We start from the raw sequence: 13948 nt of genomic DNA, 5'->3' as shown, positions 1-13948 counted from the left end.
GTCATAAACATGACATAGCAGATTAATCATCAAACTTAAGACACTACTTAGCTTTATGGGTTAACATTACTGTTACAGGAGAGGCTTCCTCTCCGCTTCCTCAAGATCACCAGAGGGAACTTTCACCAGAATATTGACTGTTGCTATTTGGACTACAAATCCCATAGGCTCTCATTCCTGGGACTGATTACACACACCTGCAGTTCATCACACACAAACACTATTTAAGCACACCATACACACACCATCGTTGCGAAGTCTTGATTTGCCGTGGTGATCATTTCTGAGCGTTTCTACTGTGGACTATATTATGTGTTTGATCTCGGACTGTTTCTTGTTGTTTGACTCCTTGCCGCCTGCCCCGACCTTTGCCTGTCTTTTGGATTTTGATTGTTTGCTACCTGCCCTGACCTCTTGCCTGTCCTCTGTTCTGTGAATGTTTGCTGCCTGCCTCGACCTTGTTTGTACCTGTTTTCGACTCTGAATTAATAAAGCTGCAGATGGATTCTCAATCCGATGACTCATCATTACAATTACATTATATTTCTGACCACTTTTTTTCTAGTGGTACAAATTTAATTTGTCATTAGATTGTCATTAAGTGTTAATGCTGTCAAATTATTTTATAACTAATACTGGAATACTGTGGAAAAAAAGTGGTCAGAAATATATTCATGATACAGTTATAATGGCCTCATGACAGCCAATGTCAAAACCAAATACAAGACAGTTTAATGTAATATTAACCCATAAAGCTAACTACTAATTAATCTGCTATGTCATGTTTATGACAGGTTATGATGTATTGGTTTATGTCAAGTTGTCATGACAAAGACATTGACAGGTTATAACGTATTGGTTTATGTCAAGTTGTCATAACAAAGACATCTCAATCAATGTCATATTTAAATAAAACATGTCATAATTAAAGCGAATGACACTTAATGACAGTTGTCATAAACATGCATAAAAACTCTTGTTTTTACTCATGTGTCCTGTCATGATTATGAAGGTGTCATGTCAGTCTTATGCACACCCCTTCAATAAAGTGTTACCGAAAATGGACCTGCTGGGGAAGGTGACCTGCTGAATGGAAAAAAAAAAAAAAAAAAAAAAAAATATATATATATATATATATATATATAAATATATATATAAAGTACGAAAGTTTAACACATCTTTGCTTAAATGTATTGTGCTGTTGTTGTTAACAGGCATGCTTTATTTGCTCTGCATTAGCATTGCAAGTGTCCGGGGACAGGAGAGGGAGTGAGTGGGAAACCCACTGCTGCAACTTGGCAGTGGTTTGTCCTCATGGATGACGTGTTGGGACAGAGCCATTCCACCAACCCCCCTGTCCTTATTGCCTCCATCCCTGAGGACACACCAGGGCCAAGTTCAGCAATGTGTGAGGAGGAGCCAGCAGCACGAGCACCAGCGGTAGGAGCACCAGCACAAAGGCAGCGAGACAGAGAGGACGAGTTTTGGGACTTGATCGGAGAAGACATGAAACTACAGAGGGAGGCAGAGGCGAGGAGAGCACAGGAGAGTAGGGAGAGGATGGACAGGCCGTTTTCTCTTCTTGAGAGAATGATTGAAATATATATATATATTTTTTTATATATTGTTTCACTTTTATTTTTAAAAGGAAAAAAAAAATACTGTACATTATTTATTTTTATGCAACTTTAAATGTGTAAATAAAAGATAATTAATTGTTCTGGACATTGTTTATTTTTGTAATGACAGTCATAATTTCTACAAGAAACAAATTCTTCTATACCTTTTTTTTTTTTTAAATAAAATTGGTAAATGAAAATCATTTGTTCTATACGCTACATAAAATTACTTTTTCCAACTATTTACAACATATGTTAAACATATAAAAATCAGCATAAACATTTAAATTTACAGTACATAAAATAAGAAAAATGATGTAGACTTTTATTCAGCTGAGCAGGGAGACACTGGTGGTGCTGCTGGACCGGGATGGGCTGCCACAATAGAGACCCTGGGAAAGCCTCTCTGCTGGTGGGACATCATCTGGGATGGTCTCCAGAGTGAGTGCATATTTCCACTATCCACTAAGTTGTCTGCCAACAGGTTTGCAGGGCTGACTCAATTGACGGCTGCCATGTCACTGAGATTTTTTTCAGAAAGAGTAAAAGAAATTAACTCACATCCTCAAACCATACCATAAAATATTTCAACATGCAAAACCATTCTATTGTTCATTCAATATTTGTCTTAGGCATTGCAGCTTTACAATTATCTTACTTGCCTGTTAGAAATAGTCATGGTCAATGGGAACCTCCTCCAGGGCAGACACCTCTGCAGACAGCTGGTTTCGGAAAAAGAAAGACCAGGGTCTCGAATGTGGCACCCCATCCATGTTGCTGTTCACTTTGCAGCAGATCCAACAACACTGTCAGGGCCTCCCTGCTCAGCCGAAAATCAGGACGCGTGTTTTCATCGTTAAAAAACCTTTCCAGCACTGGGATATTAAGGTTTATCCTGCAGTACAGGGGTCTGGTCTGATTTCGGGGAAGAAGGGAAAGAAATTGTCTAGAGCTATGACAAAGTAATTGGTTGAATAAATATCAAGATACTTTATTACGCTAAAGTACTTACTACTACTACTACTAACTACTTCACTTAACTACTAATACTGCATTGGGGAAAAAACTACCAGTCATATATTTCAAAACTTAGTTAAGCAAAATTATCTTGCATACTCTAATGTACTTAAGGTATCAAGAGTAAAACGTACTCGGTTACTAACGTAACCTCGGTTCTCTCTAGTAGAGGTCTCTCGTACTGCGTAAGATATCTTACGCTAGGGGAAAATCCTTTTTCCGCGAGATATTGAAGCCAAAAATGATCCTTAATTTTTTAATAATGCAAAACGCGTTGCGGCAGCATACAGACATAGGCGAGACAGCTCGCGCGCCTATTGGCTGCTCTGCGGCAACTGCAGCAGCCTATCGAGCAAAGCCTGGGGTGACGTCAGACCCAATGAGGGCGCTTCGCGCCCGCTGTGTCACATCCCGCCGAAACGGGCGTGGCCTAGGCCTATAAATACAGCTTGCAGGCAGCTAATATCTGTTTTTTCATCATCGAAGCAACCAGAGCGTGTGCATGCACGGCAAGATACGCAGTACTCGTTCCCTCTACTAGAGAGAACCGAGGTTACGTTAGTAACCGAGTACGTTCTCTTACGAGAGGTCTCTCGTACTGCGTAAGATATCTTACGCTAGGGGACCCAATGCAAGACGCCGTGCGTGCTGGGATCTGACACCAAAGACCCAAGGGCGAAAGCCCGGGGTTCATATAGTGCACAATCACCCAGGGAACTCACAGGGAGTCCGGGAAAAGGGAGGGGCGAAGCTGCACTCTTCCGCGTATAGCAGCGTCGCTTAGACGCGAATTACATCATACAGACAGGGCGGGGTACGGCCTGAACTGATGGGGAAATGTGGGTCTTATACAGTTTGCCCAAAACACATCTTTGTGCTGTTTTTTTTTTTTTTTTTTTTACACTGTCGATCATTGAGCTGTGCTCAGTAGACGCAGCATTCTGAGCTGATAGCATCAGGACAGACAATACTGGTTATCTAGACCGACAGCAGCCTGGCCTGCAGGGCGGGAACCTCTAGGTTGTAAAACCTTATAAATGTAGACGGGGAGGCCCATCCTGCCGCCATACATATATCTTGCAAGGCAATCCCACTTGACCAGGCCCACGATGAAGCCATGCTTCTCGTGGAGCGCGCTCTCTCACAGCCAACGGGCATTGCATGCCCTTGGAAGCGTACGCTAGCGCAATAGCATCAACTATCCATCTGGATAGGCTCTGTTTCGACGCAGCTAGTCCCTTAGAACGCCCGCTGAATGAAACAAAGAGCTGCTCTGTCTGTCTGAAAACAGACGAGTGAGACACATAAGCTCTTAATGCCCTGACTGGGCAGAGGAGGCTCGCGTCTCCTTCCTCATCAGGGACCGGTAGGGCTGACAGGGAAATGACCTGCGCCCTAAACGGTGTGTTGAGGGATTTTGGAACATAACCGTGCTTAGGTTTGAGTATAACTCTTGAGTCATTAGGCCCAAACTCCATGCACGTCGCACTCACTGAGAGCGTGTGTAAGTCCCCTATGCGCTTCACTGAAGCGAGAGCCAGCAGAAACACAGTCTTGAAAGACAGGTGTTTCAGATCAATCGTCTGTAAAGGCTCGAATGGGCCACCTTTCATGGCTTCCAGCACCGTAGAAAGGTCCCGTACAGGGACTGAGGGAGGTCTGAGAGGATTCAGTCGCTTAGCCCCTCTAAGGAAGCGGATGACTAAATTGTTCCTTCCTATTGACTGACCAAGCGTTGTTCTCGAGAACGCTGCTATAGCCGCCACATAGACTTTGAGTGTGGAAGGGGTCCTGCCCTTATCCAGCAGCTCTTGTAGGAAGGAGAGCACCTCCGTCACCCCACAGTCTGTGGGTGACACGCCACGGGCTGTGCACCAGCCCGAGAACACTGACCATTTCAAGGAGTAGAGACGTCTCGTAGACGGAGCTCTAGCCTGCGTGATCGTGTTTAACACTCCTTTTGGGAGTTCAGCGGGTACCCGTTGATGGCCCAAACATGAAGGGACCACAATTCTGGATGAGGATGCCAAATCGAGCCGTGGGCCTGGGAGAGGAGGTCTCTCCTCACTGGCACTAGCCACGGGGCAGTGCTCGCTAGCTGCATCATAACTGGGAACCAAGGTTGGTTTTCCCAGCACGGTGCTACGAGCAGTACTGAGCATCCTTCTTCCCTGATCCGCTCTATCACCTGAGCCAGGAGAGAGACGGGGGGGAAAGCATAGTGCGGGCGCCGGGGCCATACATGAGCCAGCGCGTCCCTGCTCTTGGAGAAAAATTCCAGACAGTGAGCGTTTTCTTGAGACGCAAACAGGTCTACTTCCGCTCTGCCGAATTTCTTCCACAGCATTTGGACTGTCTGTGGGTGTAGAGACCATTCGCCTGCCGGAACATTGTTCCTGGACAGTCTGTCTGGTCCTATGTTTAGGAGCCCCGGCACGTGCGCTGCTCTCAGCGAGCGCAGGTTGCACTGAGCCCATACCAGGAGGCGTTCTGCTAGCCTGTGCAGGTTCCCGGACCTGAGGCCGCCCTGACGATTTATGTAGGACACCACAGACATGTTGTCCGAGTGGACCAGGACATGGTGTCCTTTTATTTGGGGACAGAAACGCGTCAGCGCGTTGTCTACTGCCAACATTTCGAGGCAGTTTATGTGCAGAAGCTTCTCCCGTTCTGACCATTGGCCGAAGAACGGTCTGCCCTCGAGCAGTGCTCCCCATCCCGAGGTGGATGCGTCCGTAGACACCACCCTCACCCTCGAGGAAGTCCCCAGGCTTACACCTGATTGGTACCAGTCGTTTGCCTTCCAAGGTTTCAGAGCTGTGATGCACTTCTGATTGACCTTGAGACGAAGCAGACCGGAGGTCCACGCTCGGCATGGCACTCGCGCTTTCAGCCAGAACTGCAGTGGGCGCATGCGGAGCAAGCCCAGCTGAAGCACTGATGATGCTGAGGCCATGAGACCTAGCATCTTCTGAAATTTCTTGAGCGGGACAGATGCGCCGCAGCGGAAAGAGCCCGCTGCCCGCTGAATGTCTACCGTGCGCTGTGGTGATAGCTGTGCTATCATGGACAGCGAGTCCAGCTCTGTGCCCAGGAAAGATATCATCTGACTGGGGGACAGAGAGTTCTTCGCCCAATTGACTCTGAGACCCAAATTCTCGAGGTGATCGAGTAAAATGGTCGTGTGCTCTGTGAGCTCTGGGCGAGATTGAGCTAGAATCAGCCAATCGTCCAAATAGTTCAGTACTCGCATGCCCCGCAGTCTGAGGGGTGCGAGCGCTGTATCCATGCACATCGTAAATGTACGGGGTGCTAGGGATAAGCAGAACGGCAGGACTGTGTACTGATATGCCTGGCCCTCGAAGGCGAATCTCAAAAATCGCCTGTGACGTGACGCTATCTGTATTTGAAAATACGCGTTTTTCAGATCTATTGACACAAACCAATCTCCTCGGCGAATCTGTGCGAGGATTTTTCTGGTCGTGAGCATTCTGAACTGTCGCTTCACAAGCACTCTGTTCAGTTGCCTTAGATCTAGTATGGGTCTGAGACCCCCGTCTTTTTTCGGCACCAGGAAGTATCTGCTGTATAGCCCTCCTTCGCTCTGAACTTGAGAGAGAGGCTCTATGGCCCCTTTGTTCAATAGTTTCGCGACTTCGGCTCGAAGTAAATGTGTTACTTCTGTTTTCACCGTGGTCTCGACGCGCGCCGCATAGCGGCGAAGGCGCCGGCGAAACTGCAGCGAATAGCCTCCTTTTATAATGTCTAGCACCCACTTCGAAAACCCCAGGCAGCTTTGCCCATGCGTCTGCATGAATGGCTAGGGGTTGAATACGAAGCGTGCTCCGTTCGCTCAGCGACAGAGAAGCTTCGGTGTGCTGTAACATAAGCATCGCGCTTATGACATTTGAGGCAGGGGGCGCGCTGATAACAGCGGGCAGATTGCCCGCGCTCGACTCCTCTGCGGCGGTCAACCAAGAGAGGGAGGGCTGGGCGAGTCCCGTAGGAAATATCATGTCTGTGTGTGGATGTGGGCGCGGGATAGCGGGCACATTTACCACACTGAAAACATTGTCCGCTTGAGTGAAGCGAATGCACGTTGGTTTCGTTTTTACAGAAACCTTGAGACATGCAGAACGTAGTGTTTGTGGGCACTGGGTAGTGGGCACATTTACCACGTTTAATGCGCAATCGATCTGAGTCGATTTTATGTGCGCGAGCCCTGTGTGACGGGCTGTGCTTGTGTGTAGGAATGGGCACTGGGCAGTGGGCATTTTTTCTACACATAAAACACCATCGGCCGTGGCCGGGACACCAGAAAAATCACTCTTATGGGATTTATCTGGGTAGCCTTAAAAGCGGCGTTTGTGTGCAGGCAAGCGTGCTGCGTCGCTGACTTGCTTACTGCAGAATACACTGGAACAGTCACATTACAGTAACTGAACGTGCGAGAAGTTGCCATAGAAACAGAGAGCGTCAACATGCTGCCGTTTGTTTGCAGGCGTGCGTGCATTACAACAGGCTTGCTCACTGCAATATTGACATTTCCAGTCGCCCGAACTTCAGGGGGGAATGAGAAATGTGTGAGAAAATGGAGGTCGGCCCGGCCGCAGCGGGACTAAAAACACTCTCTTCTCCTTTCGCCAGTGACGCACGGGAACCATAGGAACGGTGTTTGGGTGCAGGCGAGCGGGTTGTACAACGCGCTCGTTGGCTGCAAAATGCACATCTGCAGTCGCCTTTCATGGAACTGACGCTCTGTTCCGAGCATTGGCGGCATAATTTATCTGCCATTAGACCGGGATTCGAACACCGGTCTCTCGTGCGAAAAACCTAAGATTCCACCACTGAGCCACAGGGGGGAACACAAAGGCTTTCAGATGCACGAGCATATAAGAGAGCGTCAACATGTTTTCTTCGGCGTTTGCTTGCAGGCGTGCTTGTAAAATAACAGGCTCGTTTGCTGCAATATTGATATTTCCAGTCGCCTGATCAGGGAACTGAGAAATGTGAGAAATTGAGGTCAGTCCATCCTCGGCGGGACTAAAAACACTCCTTTCTCCTTTCGCAGGTGAGTGACGCATGAATGGGGCGCAGGGGCAGGGTAGCTTTCTTGTAACGTAAAGAAAAACTAACCCCGACCGTCCGCTTCCAGCCTCCCTTGTGAACGGTGCAGTTTGCACGGCTCGAACAGAGGGAGAGAGAAAGCTAGCCCCGTGACATCCCCTGTGAGCGGCGCGGTTTGCGTGGCTCGAACAAAGGGAGGTATCGTCCCCCAAGCAGGCAAGGCAAGCGGGTGAACCGGCGAGCTTTGCGGGTTGGGGGGGCGGAGGAGCAGTCTCGGAGAAGGATGCCAGGTGAGTCCTAAGAGTCACCATAGGCAACAACTAGCTCGCAGTGAGGGCAGTCGCCGTCCGCGAGCGCGAGAGCTGCGTGATCCTCAGGAAAGGGGCGTCTTGAAAAAGACACCCGGCTCTTTTAGTGCAATGAGAGTGTGTGTCTCGGTGGCGAGCACACACACAAACACAAAACACAGTAGCATTGAAAGGATATAACGCCGGATAGCGCAGCAGGAAGGCGACTGAAGGCGGCGCGGCCAGCGGCTTCAGAGTGTCGACTCGTCCCGCTGAAAGGCTTTTTCAGACGGCGCGGCTTCTCTCCAGCTCCAGCGATGCGTGTGCTTCGCTTGAAGGATGAAAAATCAGATATTAGCTGCCTGCGAGCTGTATTTATAGGCCTAGGGCACGCCCGTTTCGGCGGGATGTGACGCAGCGGGCGCGAAGCGCCCTCATTGGGTCTGACGTCACCCCAGGCCTCGCTCGATAGGCTGCTGCAGTTGCCGCAGAGCAGCCAATAGGCGCGCGAGCTGTCTCGCCTATGTCTGTATGCTGCCGCAACGCGTTTTGCATTATTAAAAAATTAAGGATAATTTTTGGCTTCAATATCTCGCGGAAAAAGGATTTTCCCCTAGCGTAAGATATCTTACGCAGTACGAGAGACCTCTCGTAAGAGAACTAAAGATATGTATTCTGCAGGAAAAAAAAACTCCTTGTCAGGGTTTTTATGATGCTTTTGCATTTATATTAGGCTACTACTGCATTACTGCGCATGATGCATTTTACTTCTTTATATTTTCAAGGTTGTTAAACTATATACTTTTGTGTAGTTTAATGTAAAACTATGCATCATATGGTAAAATAACATAATTTTGTAGTGTTGTTGTCCTGTGAGGGAAAAAAAAGTACTTCAGTAGGTTACTTTACATTTGTATGTGAATACTTAACAATGTATGTAGTTTCTTACATTCCACCACTGGTTATTTTGAAAATTAAAGTAACAAAATGTAGGCCTATTGTCACAATATTAACAAATTGTTGCTAACTACAGCTGTGTCTCATATCTAAGGGCGCATCTGAAGCGCTCGGACCGGTCTAGCCTACGGAGGATTGTTCTTGTCGCCTAGCAACTGTGACAGCTGCTGATGACGAGCAGGAGAAACGTTTGCACTGGACTTTTTTAAATTAAACTTTTTTGTTTTATATTCAAACAGGGTTGAAAACCTGTGTAAATACATTCACCATGGTCCATTTATGTACAGTGGGGAGAACAAGTATTTGATACACTGCCGATTTTTCAGGTTTTCCCACTTACAAAGCATGCAGAAGTCTGTAATTTTCATCATAGGTACTCTTCAACTGTGAGTGACAGAATCTAAAACAAAAATCCAGAAAATCACATTGTATGATTTTTAAGTAATTAATTTGCATTTTATTGCATGACATAAGTATTTGATACATCGGAAAAACAGAACTTAATATTTGGTACAGAAACCTTTGTTTGCAATTACAGAGATCATACGTTTCCTGTAGTTCTTGACCAGGGGCCGTATTCACAAAGAGTTTTAAGGCTAAAAGTAGCTCCTAACTGGCGAATTTAGGAGCAACTCCTAAAAATAATGGGCGTGTCACTCCTAACTTTAGGACTCCTAATTTTTTTCACTAAGAGTAATTCACGAAGCATTTTAGCCCTAAAAGTAGCACCTAAGTCTGGGACAGCTTAAAAGAAGTCGAGAGGACTCCTAACTCACTAAGACCTATTCACAAACCGCTTTTTGTGGCATTTCACGTTGCGATGTTTTGAAATGCGTATGCGACGGCTACAGGAGCTTCCAATCGGGGAACAATTTTGCATTGTAGGCATAACTAGGGATTCAATAACGCCACCAACAACAACCAAAACTAGGCTACTCATTGCATGTAAACTAATTGTAACGTATCATTGTGAATCAAATTAAAATGTTCTTCTCTTTGCAAACGTAGGCAGAGGCATATAGTGACAGATTAATTCAATAATGTTGCAAAGATATTGCATCAATCCATATGTTTCATTAGGCTATAGGCTATTTGTTTTGCCTTACTCTTTATTCATTTAGGCTATTTATTCAGTTATTCATCATCTTCCGTCCTTCGCACTACTTGTGTAGCGCACGCATTCTCAGACCTGTCACCTGTCACTCATCATCGTAGGGGAGGTGTTAGGAATCATTCCTGCGTTACAATCATCAGCCAATCAAAGTGGTCACTTCAGCCAAGCTCGTGCATGAGTAATGACGTCATCCATAGCAACGAAGACTCACTCTTAGTTTAGGAGTTGTCATTTTTCTTTACTAAGAGTAGGTCTGAAAGGCGTTGTGAATAACTTTTAAGAGAAAACTCCTAGCTAAAATCTTTTAGTGCGATTTAGGAGTACTCATAGTGGTAAGATAAAATGCTTTGTAAATACGGCCCCAGGTTTGCACACACTGCAGCAGGGATTTTGTCCCACTCCTCCATACAGAACTTCTCCAGATTCTTCAGGTTTGTCTTCTCCAGATTCTTCAGGGCTGTCGCTGGGCAATATGGACTTTGATCTCCCTCCAAAGATTTTCTATTGGGTTCAGGTCTGGAGACTGGCTAGGCTAGGATGCTTCTTACGGAGCCACTCCTTAGTTGCCCTGGCTGTGTGTTTCGGGTCGTAGCCATGCTGGAAGACCCAGCCACGACCCATCTTCAATGCTCTTACTGAGGGAAGGAGGTTGTTGGCCAAGATCTCGCGATACATGACCCCATCCATCCTCCCCTCAATACGGTGCAGTCGTCCTGTCCCCTTTGCAGAAAAGCATCCCCAAAGAATGATGTTTCCACCTCCATGCTTCATGGTTGGGATGGTGTTCTTGGGGTTGTACTCATCCTTCTTCTTCCTCCAAACATGGCGAGTGGAGTTTAGACCAAAAAGCTCTATTTCTGTCTCATCAGACCACATGACCTTCTCCCATTCCTCCTCTGGATCATCCAGATGGTCATTGGCAAACTTCAGATGGGTCTGGACTAGAGGATGGATACCCGACCTGAGCCCGACGGGACCCGTCGGTACCCGACGGGCCGGGCCGGGTTCGGACAGATATTTAGAAATTATGTTCGGGTTCGGGTCGGGCTCGGTCACATCAGCGCGATAAGGCATTGAACATTTTAAATTTAAAACAGCTTATTATGTAGGTAACGTTAGCCAATGTGCCTGATGCTTTCACTTGATGCAAACGTTCGTTTTTGTGATTAAAATGCATGTAAAATTTTACCATAACATCTGTCTTCCTGTGTGCGCAAATTTCAAATTTGTTTATGTAGCCGTGACAACCAAACATGTGCATGCGCGCCTATGTTAAGTGCGCTTGTTTCTCCGTGCGCGCTGATGCACTCATCCTGTTGACATTTCCGAATGCCTTCCTACAGTTGCTTAATAAAAGCGGGCTTTCCACACAAACAAACGTACATGTAGAAGAAGAATCCGCCTTTTTTTTGTCCGACAAAGCAGTCAGGAGAGTTCAACGTTGGAGGATTTGAACTTGAAAAAACGGAGTGTACTGACTACTGAGTAAGCCTACTGACATCTTTCCGCAGTTAAAACTACATTCCTTCTTATGTTCATTCATGTTTATTTGATGCTATAAATTAACTAGAAGGAAGAGATGATCGGTTCACGAGCAGCTTTAACTTGAGGCACCACAGCGATCTGTCAAGATACATTACAGAGCCACAAAACGGTATTGTCTAAATTTCTTTAAAAATGACCAAATTTTAACGTTGAGACTTTGTTTAATATCAAAAGTAACCTGGACTGTCTTGTCTGTCAGCGTGTTGTCAGTGTCCTCTTTGCTGCGCGATGTGTTTTTCATTGCGTGACATCATGGTTTGGCGTGAGCGCGGTGTAGCTTGTCGGACATAGCAACAGTAACTAAAGGGGCGAAGGTTTTTTTTTTTTTTTTTTGTGGTTTTTTTTTGCAACTGTTCTTTGACATTCAAACGAAGTTGTATGTTTCGTTGGATTTTAGCTAAAAATGTGGCGGCACATTACTGGAGTAAAGAAAGCATCTGTGAAAGCAGCGCAGTTTGAGTGTTTCGGAACATACAGGTCCTTCTAAAAAAATTAGCATATTGTGATAAAGTTCATTCTTTTGTTAACAAAAAAGTTAACTTCAGGCCCTGTTTGAGATTAAGCTGTTTGTGTGTTTTATTTATTATTGTGATCGACTTAAGGTTGTCCTATTGAATGTGTCTCTTTTAGTAATATTGTTGGCTGCTTCTGCCTGTTTCCATCCATTAGAAAATTGGTTGTCGTGGTGGCCAGACACGGCACCTCGATCAGATGGGCCGAACTGACATAGTGAACTCTTTGCAACTGCGTTGTGAAACACATGTCGCCCTGATTAATGTTTTTTTTAAATAATTGATTGAGCGTGTGTGTTGTCATTCTTTGTTTTATTTTTCCTTCAGAATTGGGGGTGGCCAGCTGCAGAGGATAAGCGTCTCCCTGTGGTGTGGTGTGGTGGTGGGTTATTCGCCTGAATGCTGTGCTCCCAGTGAGGTGTGGCGTGCCCTGGTGTGAGTGTGCAAGTATGATTGCTGTGTCCTTCCTGTCTAGGAGTGCCAGTACCCAATTATGAAGTGGTAACGTCCATGTGTCATTTGTGTGAATTTGATTTCTTTCATTTGTTGGTGTTTTGTGTGTTAAATAAAATTGGATATTTTATTTGATGGAAAATCAAGTTTTCTATTTATACTCAACCCATGTCTGATACCTGACTCGGCTGTAATGAACCTGTGAGCCTTGCTCTAGTCTGAAGGGCATTTCCCTGGAAATAGGCCCCTGGGTGGGGTAGTCGGTAACTTTGTAGCAGCTCGATCGGCCCAAAACCGGCGTCCGACCAGCGCGGAAGGTCTTAACATGTTACTGTCCTTTTCTCGAGGCAAAGTATTTTTTGATTAAATGCAATACATTTGAATATGTATTCTCTCGTTATTTCATCTGACTCCATAAATGAAACGGTTTTAATGATATCTGTGGATCATTAATTGTGAGCGAATGTTTGACTATTCCTTTTAACTCTTTAATGAAAATAATGTCAAAGTCAGTTAGAGGGGGAGAGATGTGTTCTGAGGTGAGACTTTGCCTCTCACATGGTGAGTTCAAATGGTAATTTCCAGAGAGGTCCTTTGTCCTCTCAGGGTCTGGTCACTCTTCAAACAGACTGTCTGGCATTTCCTAATTTCTCAATTCTTACACCACCTTATTCTGTGGTCTGTTTATCCATGCTAACGTATAGGTTAAGAAGAATTTACTAAACCTTTTAGTGCACCTCCAGTTAAAGCTGCCACACAAGCATAAGCAAAACACGCCACCTATGTCGACTGTGATTTAGTTAAAAGAGCTGAACATAATGAGTCTTTTGCCACTGTAATATTTATTTGGTCAGAATAGTAGTGACAGTTCGTTTCAATGAACCGGTTCAAAAACCGATTCATCGGATCCTTATGTCTTCAAGCAATGACGTGAAAGTGACATGAGGTACTGTAGCCAAGTATGGTGTCACATACTCAAACACATGACCTTTGGGTTACAAGTCTGACTCTCTAACCATTAGGCCTGTGATGGCTAAGGCCACACTGAATGAACATTTCATTTGAATGGTTCAAGTTTACAATTTCTTTTTTTTTTTTAATGAGAAATTGATATTTCGTTTGCTCTAAGGGATATTTTTTGTCTGTTTATTTATACATTTCTATGTAATTATTTTGTTTCTTTAAACATTTACCCAAACATCGGAACTGGAGGTGCTACATTGTCTCTTTAGTGCGCATTAAACCTCAAAGAGCGACAAAGCCAATAACCATTTGTTTCTAGAGTGCATGCTAGTAAGTAAATGAAACCACAACCAAAAAAAGGGGTTTGACATTTTATTTAAGTTTGTTTGAATGTGTATTTACCCGTGGTTCCGC

The 13948-nt window shown here is 45.4% G+C and overlaps 1 protein-coding gene across 1 annotated transcript; it reads right to left on the bottom strand.

Annotated features, from left to right (window-relative positions):
• Positions 1 to 3384: 3384 nt before the first annotated feature.
• Positions 3385 to 6020, bottom strand: LOC307160267 (uncharacterized protein). The gene is made up of 2 exons (XM_079874226.1): positions 5426 to 6020; positions 3385 to 5078 (listed from the first exon to the last, which is right to left on the bottom strand). Exons 1-2 carry the CDS (start codon positions 5929 to 5931, stop codon positions 3668 to 3670), a joined length of 1917 nt encoding a protein of 638 aa, XP_079730352.1. The 5' UTR covers positions 5932 to 6020; the 3' UTR covers positions 3385 to 3667.
• Positions 6021 to 13948: the final 7928 nt, after the last annotated feature.

This window comes from Squalius cephalus, assembly GCF_949319135.1.
Source record: "Squalius cephalus genome assembly, chromosome: 6".
Lineage (NCBI taxonomy): Eukaryota > Metazoa > Chordata > Actinopteri > Cypriniformes > Leuciscidae > Squalius > Squalius cephalus.
The sequence above is the reverse complement of the archived record's forward strand: the minus strand, read 5'-3'. Positions and strand labels throughout refer to the sequence as shown.

Coding starts and splice junctions, on each gene's coding strand:
- LOC307160267 (XM_079874226.1), bottom strand. CDS start 5,931: ATGTGCATGGATACAGCGCTCGCACCCCTCAGACTGCGGGGCATGCGA. Junction 5,079..5,425: donor CCTTGGAAGGCAAACGACTG/GTACCAATCAGG, acceptor CGCTGAGAGCAG/CGCACGTGCCGGGGCTCCTA.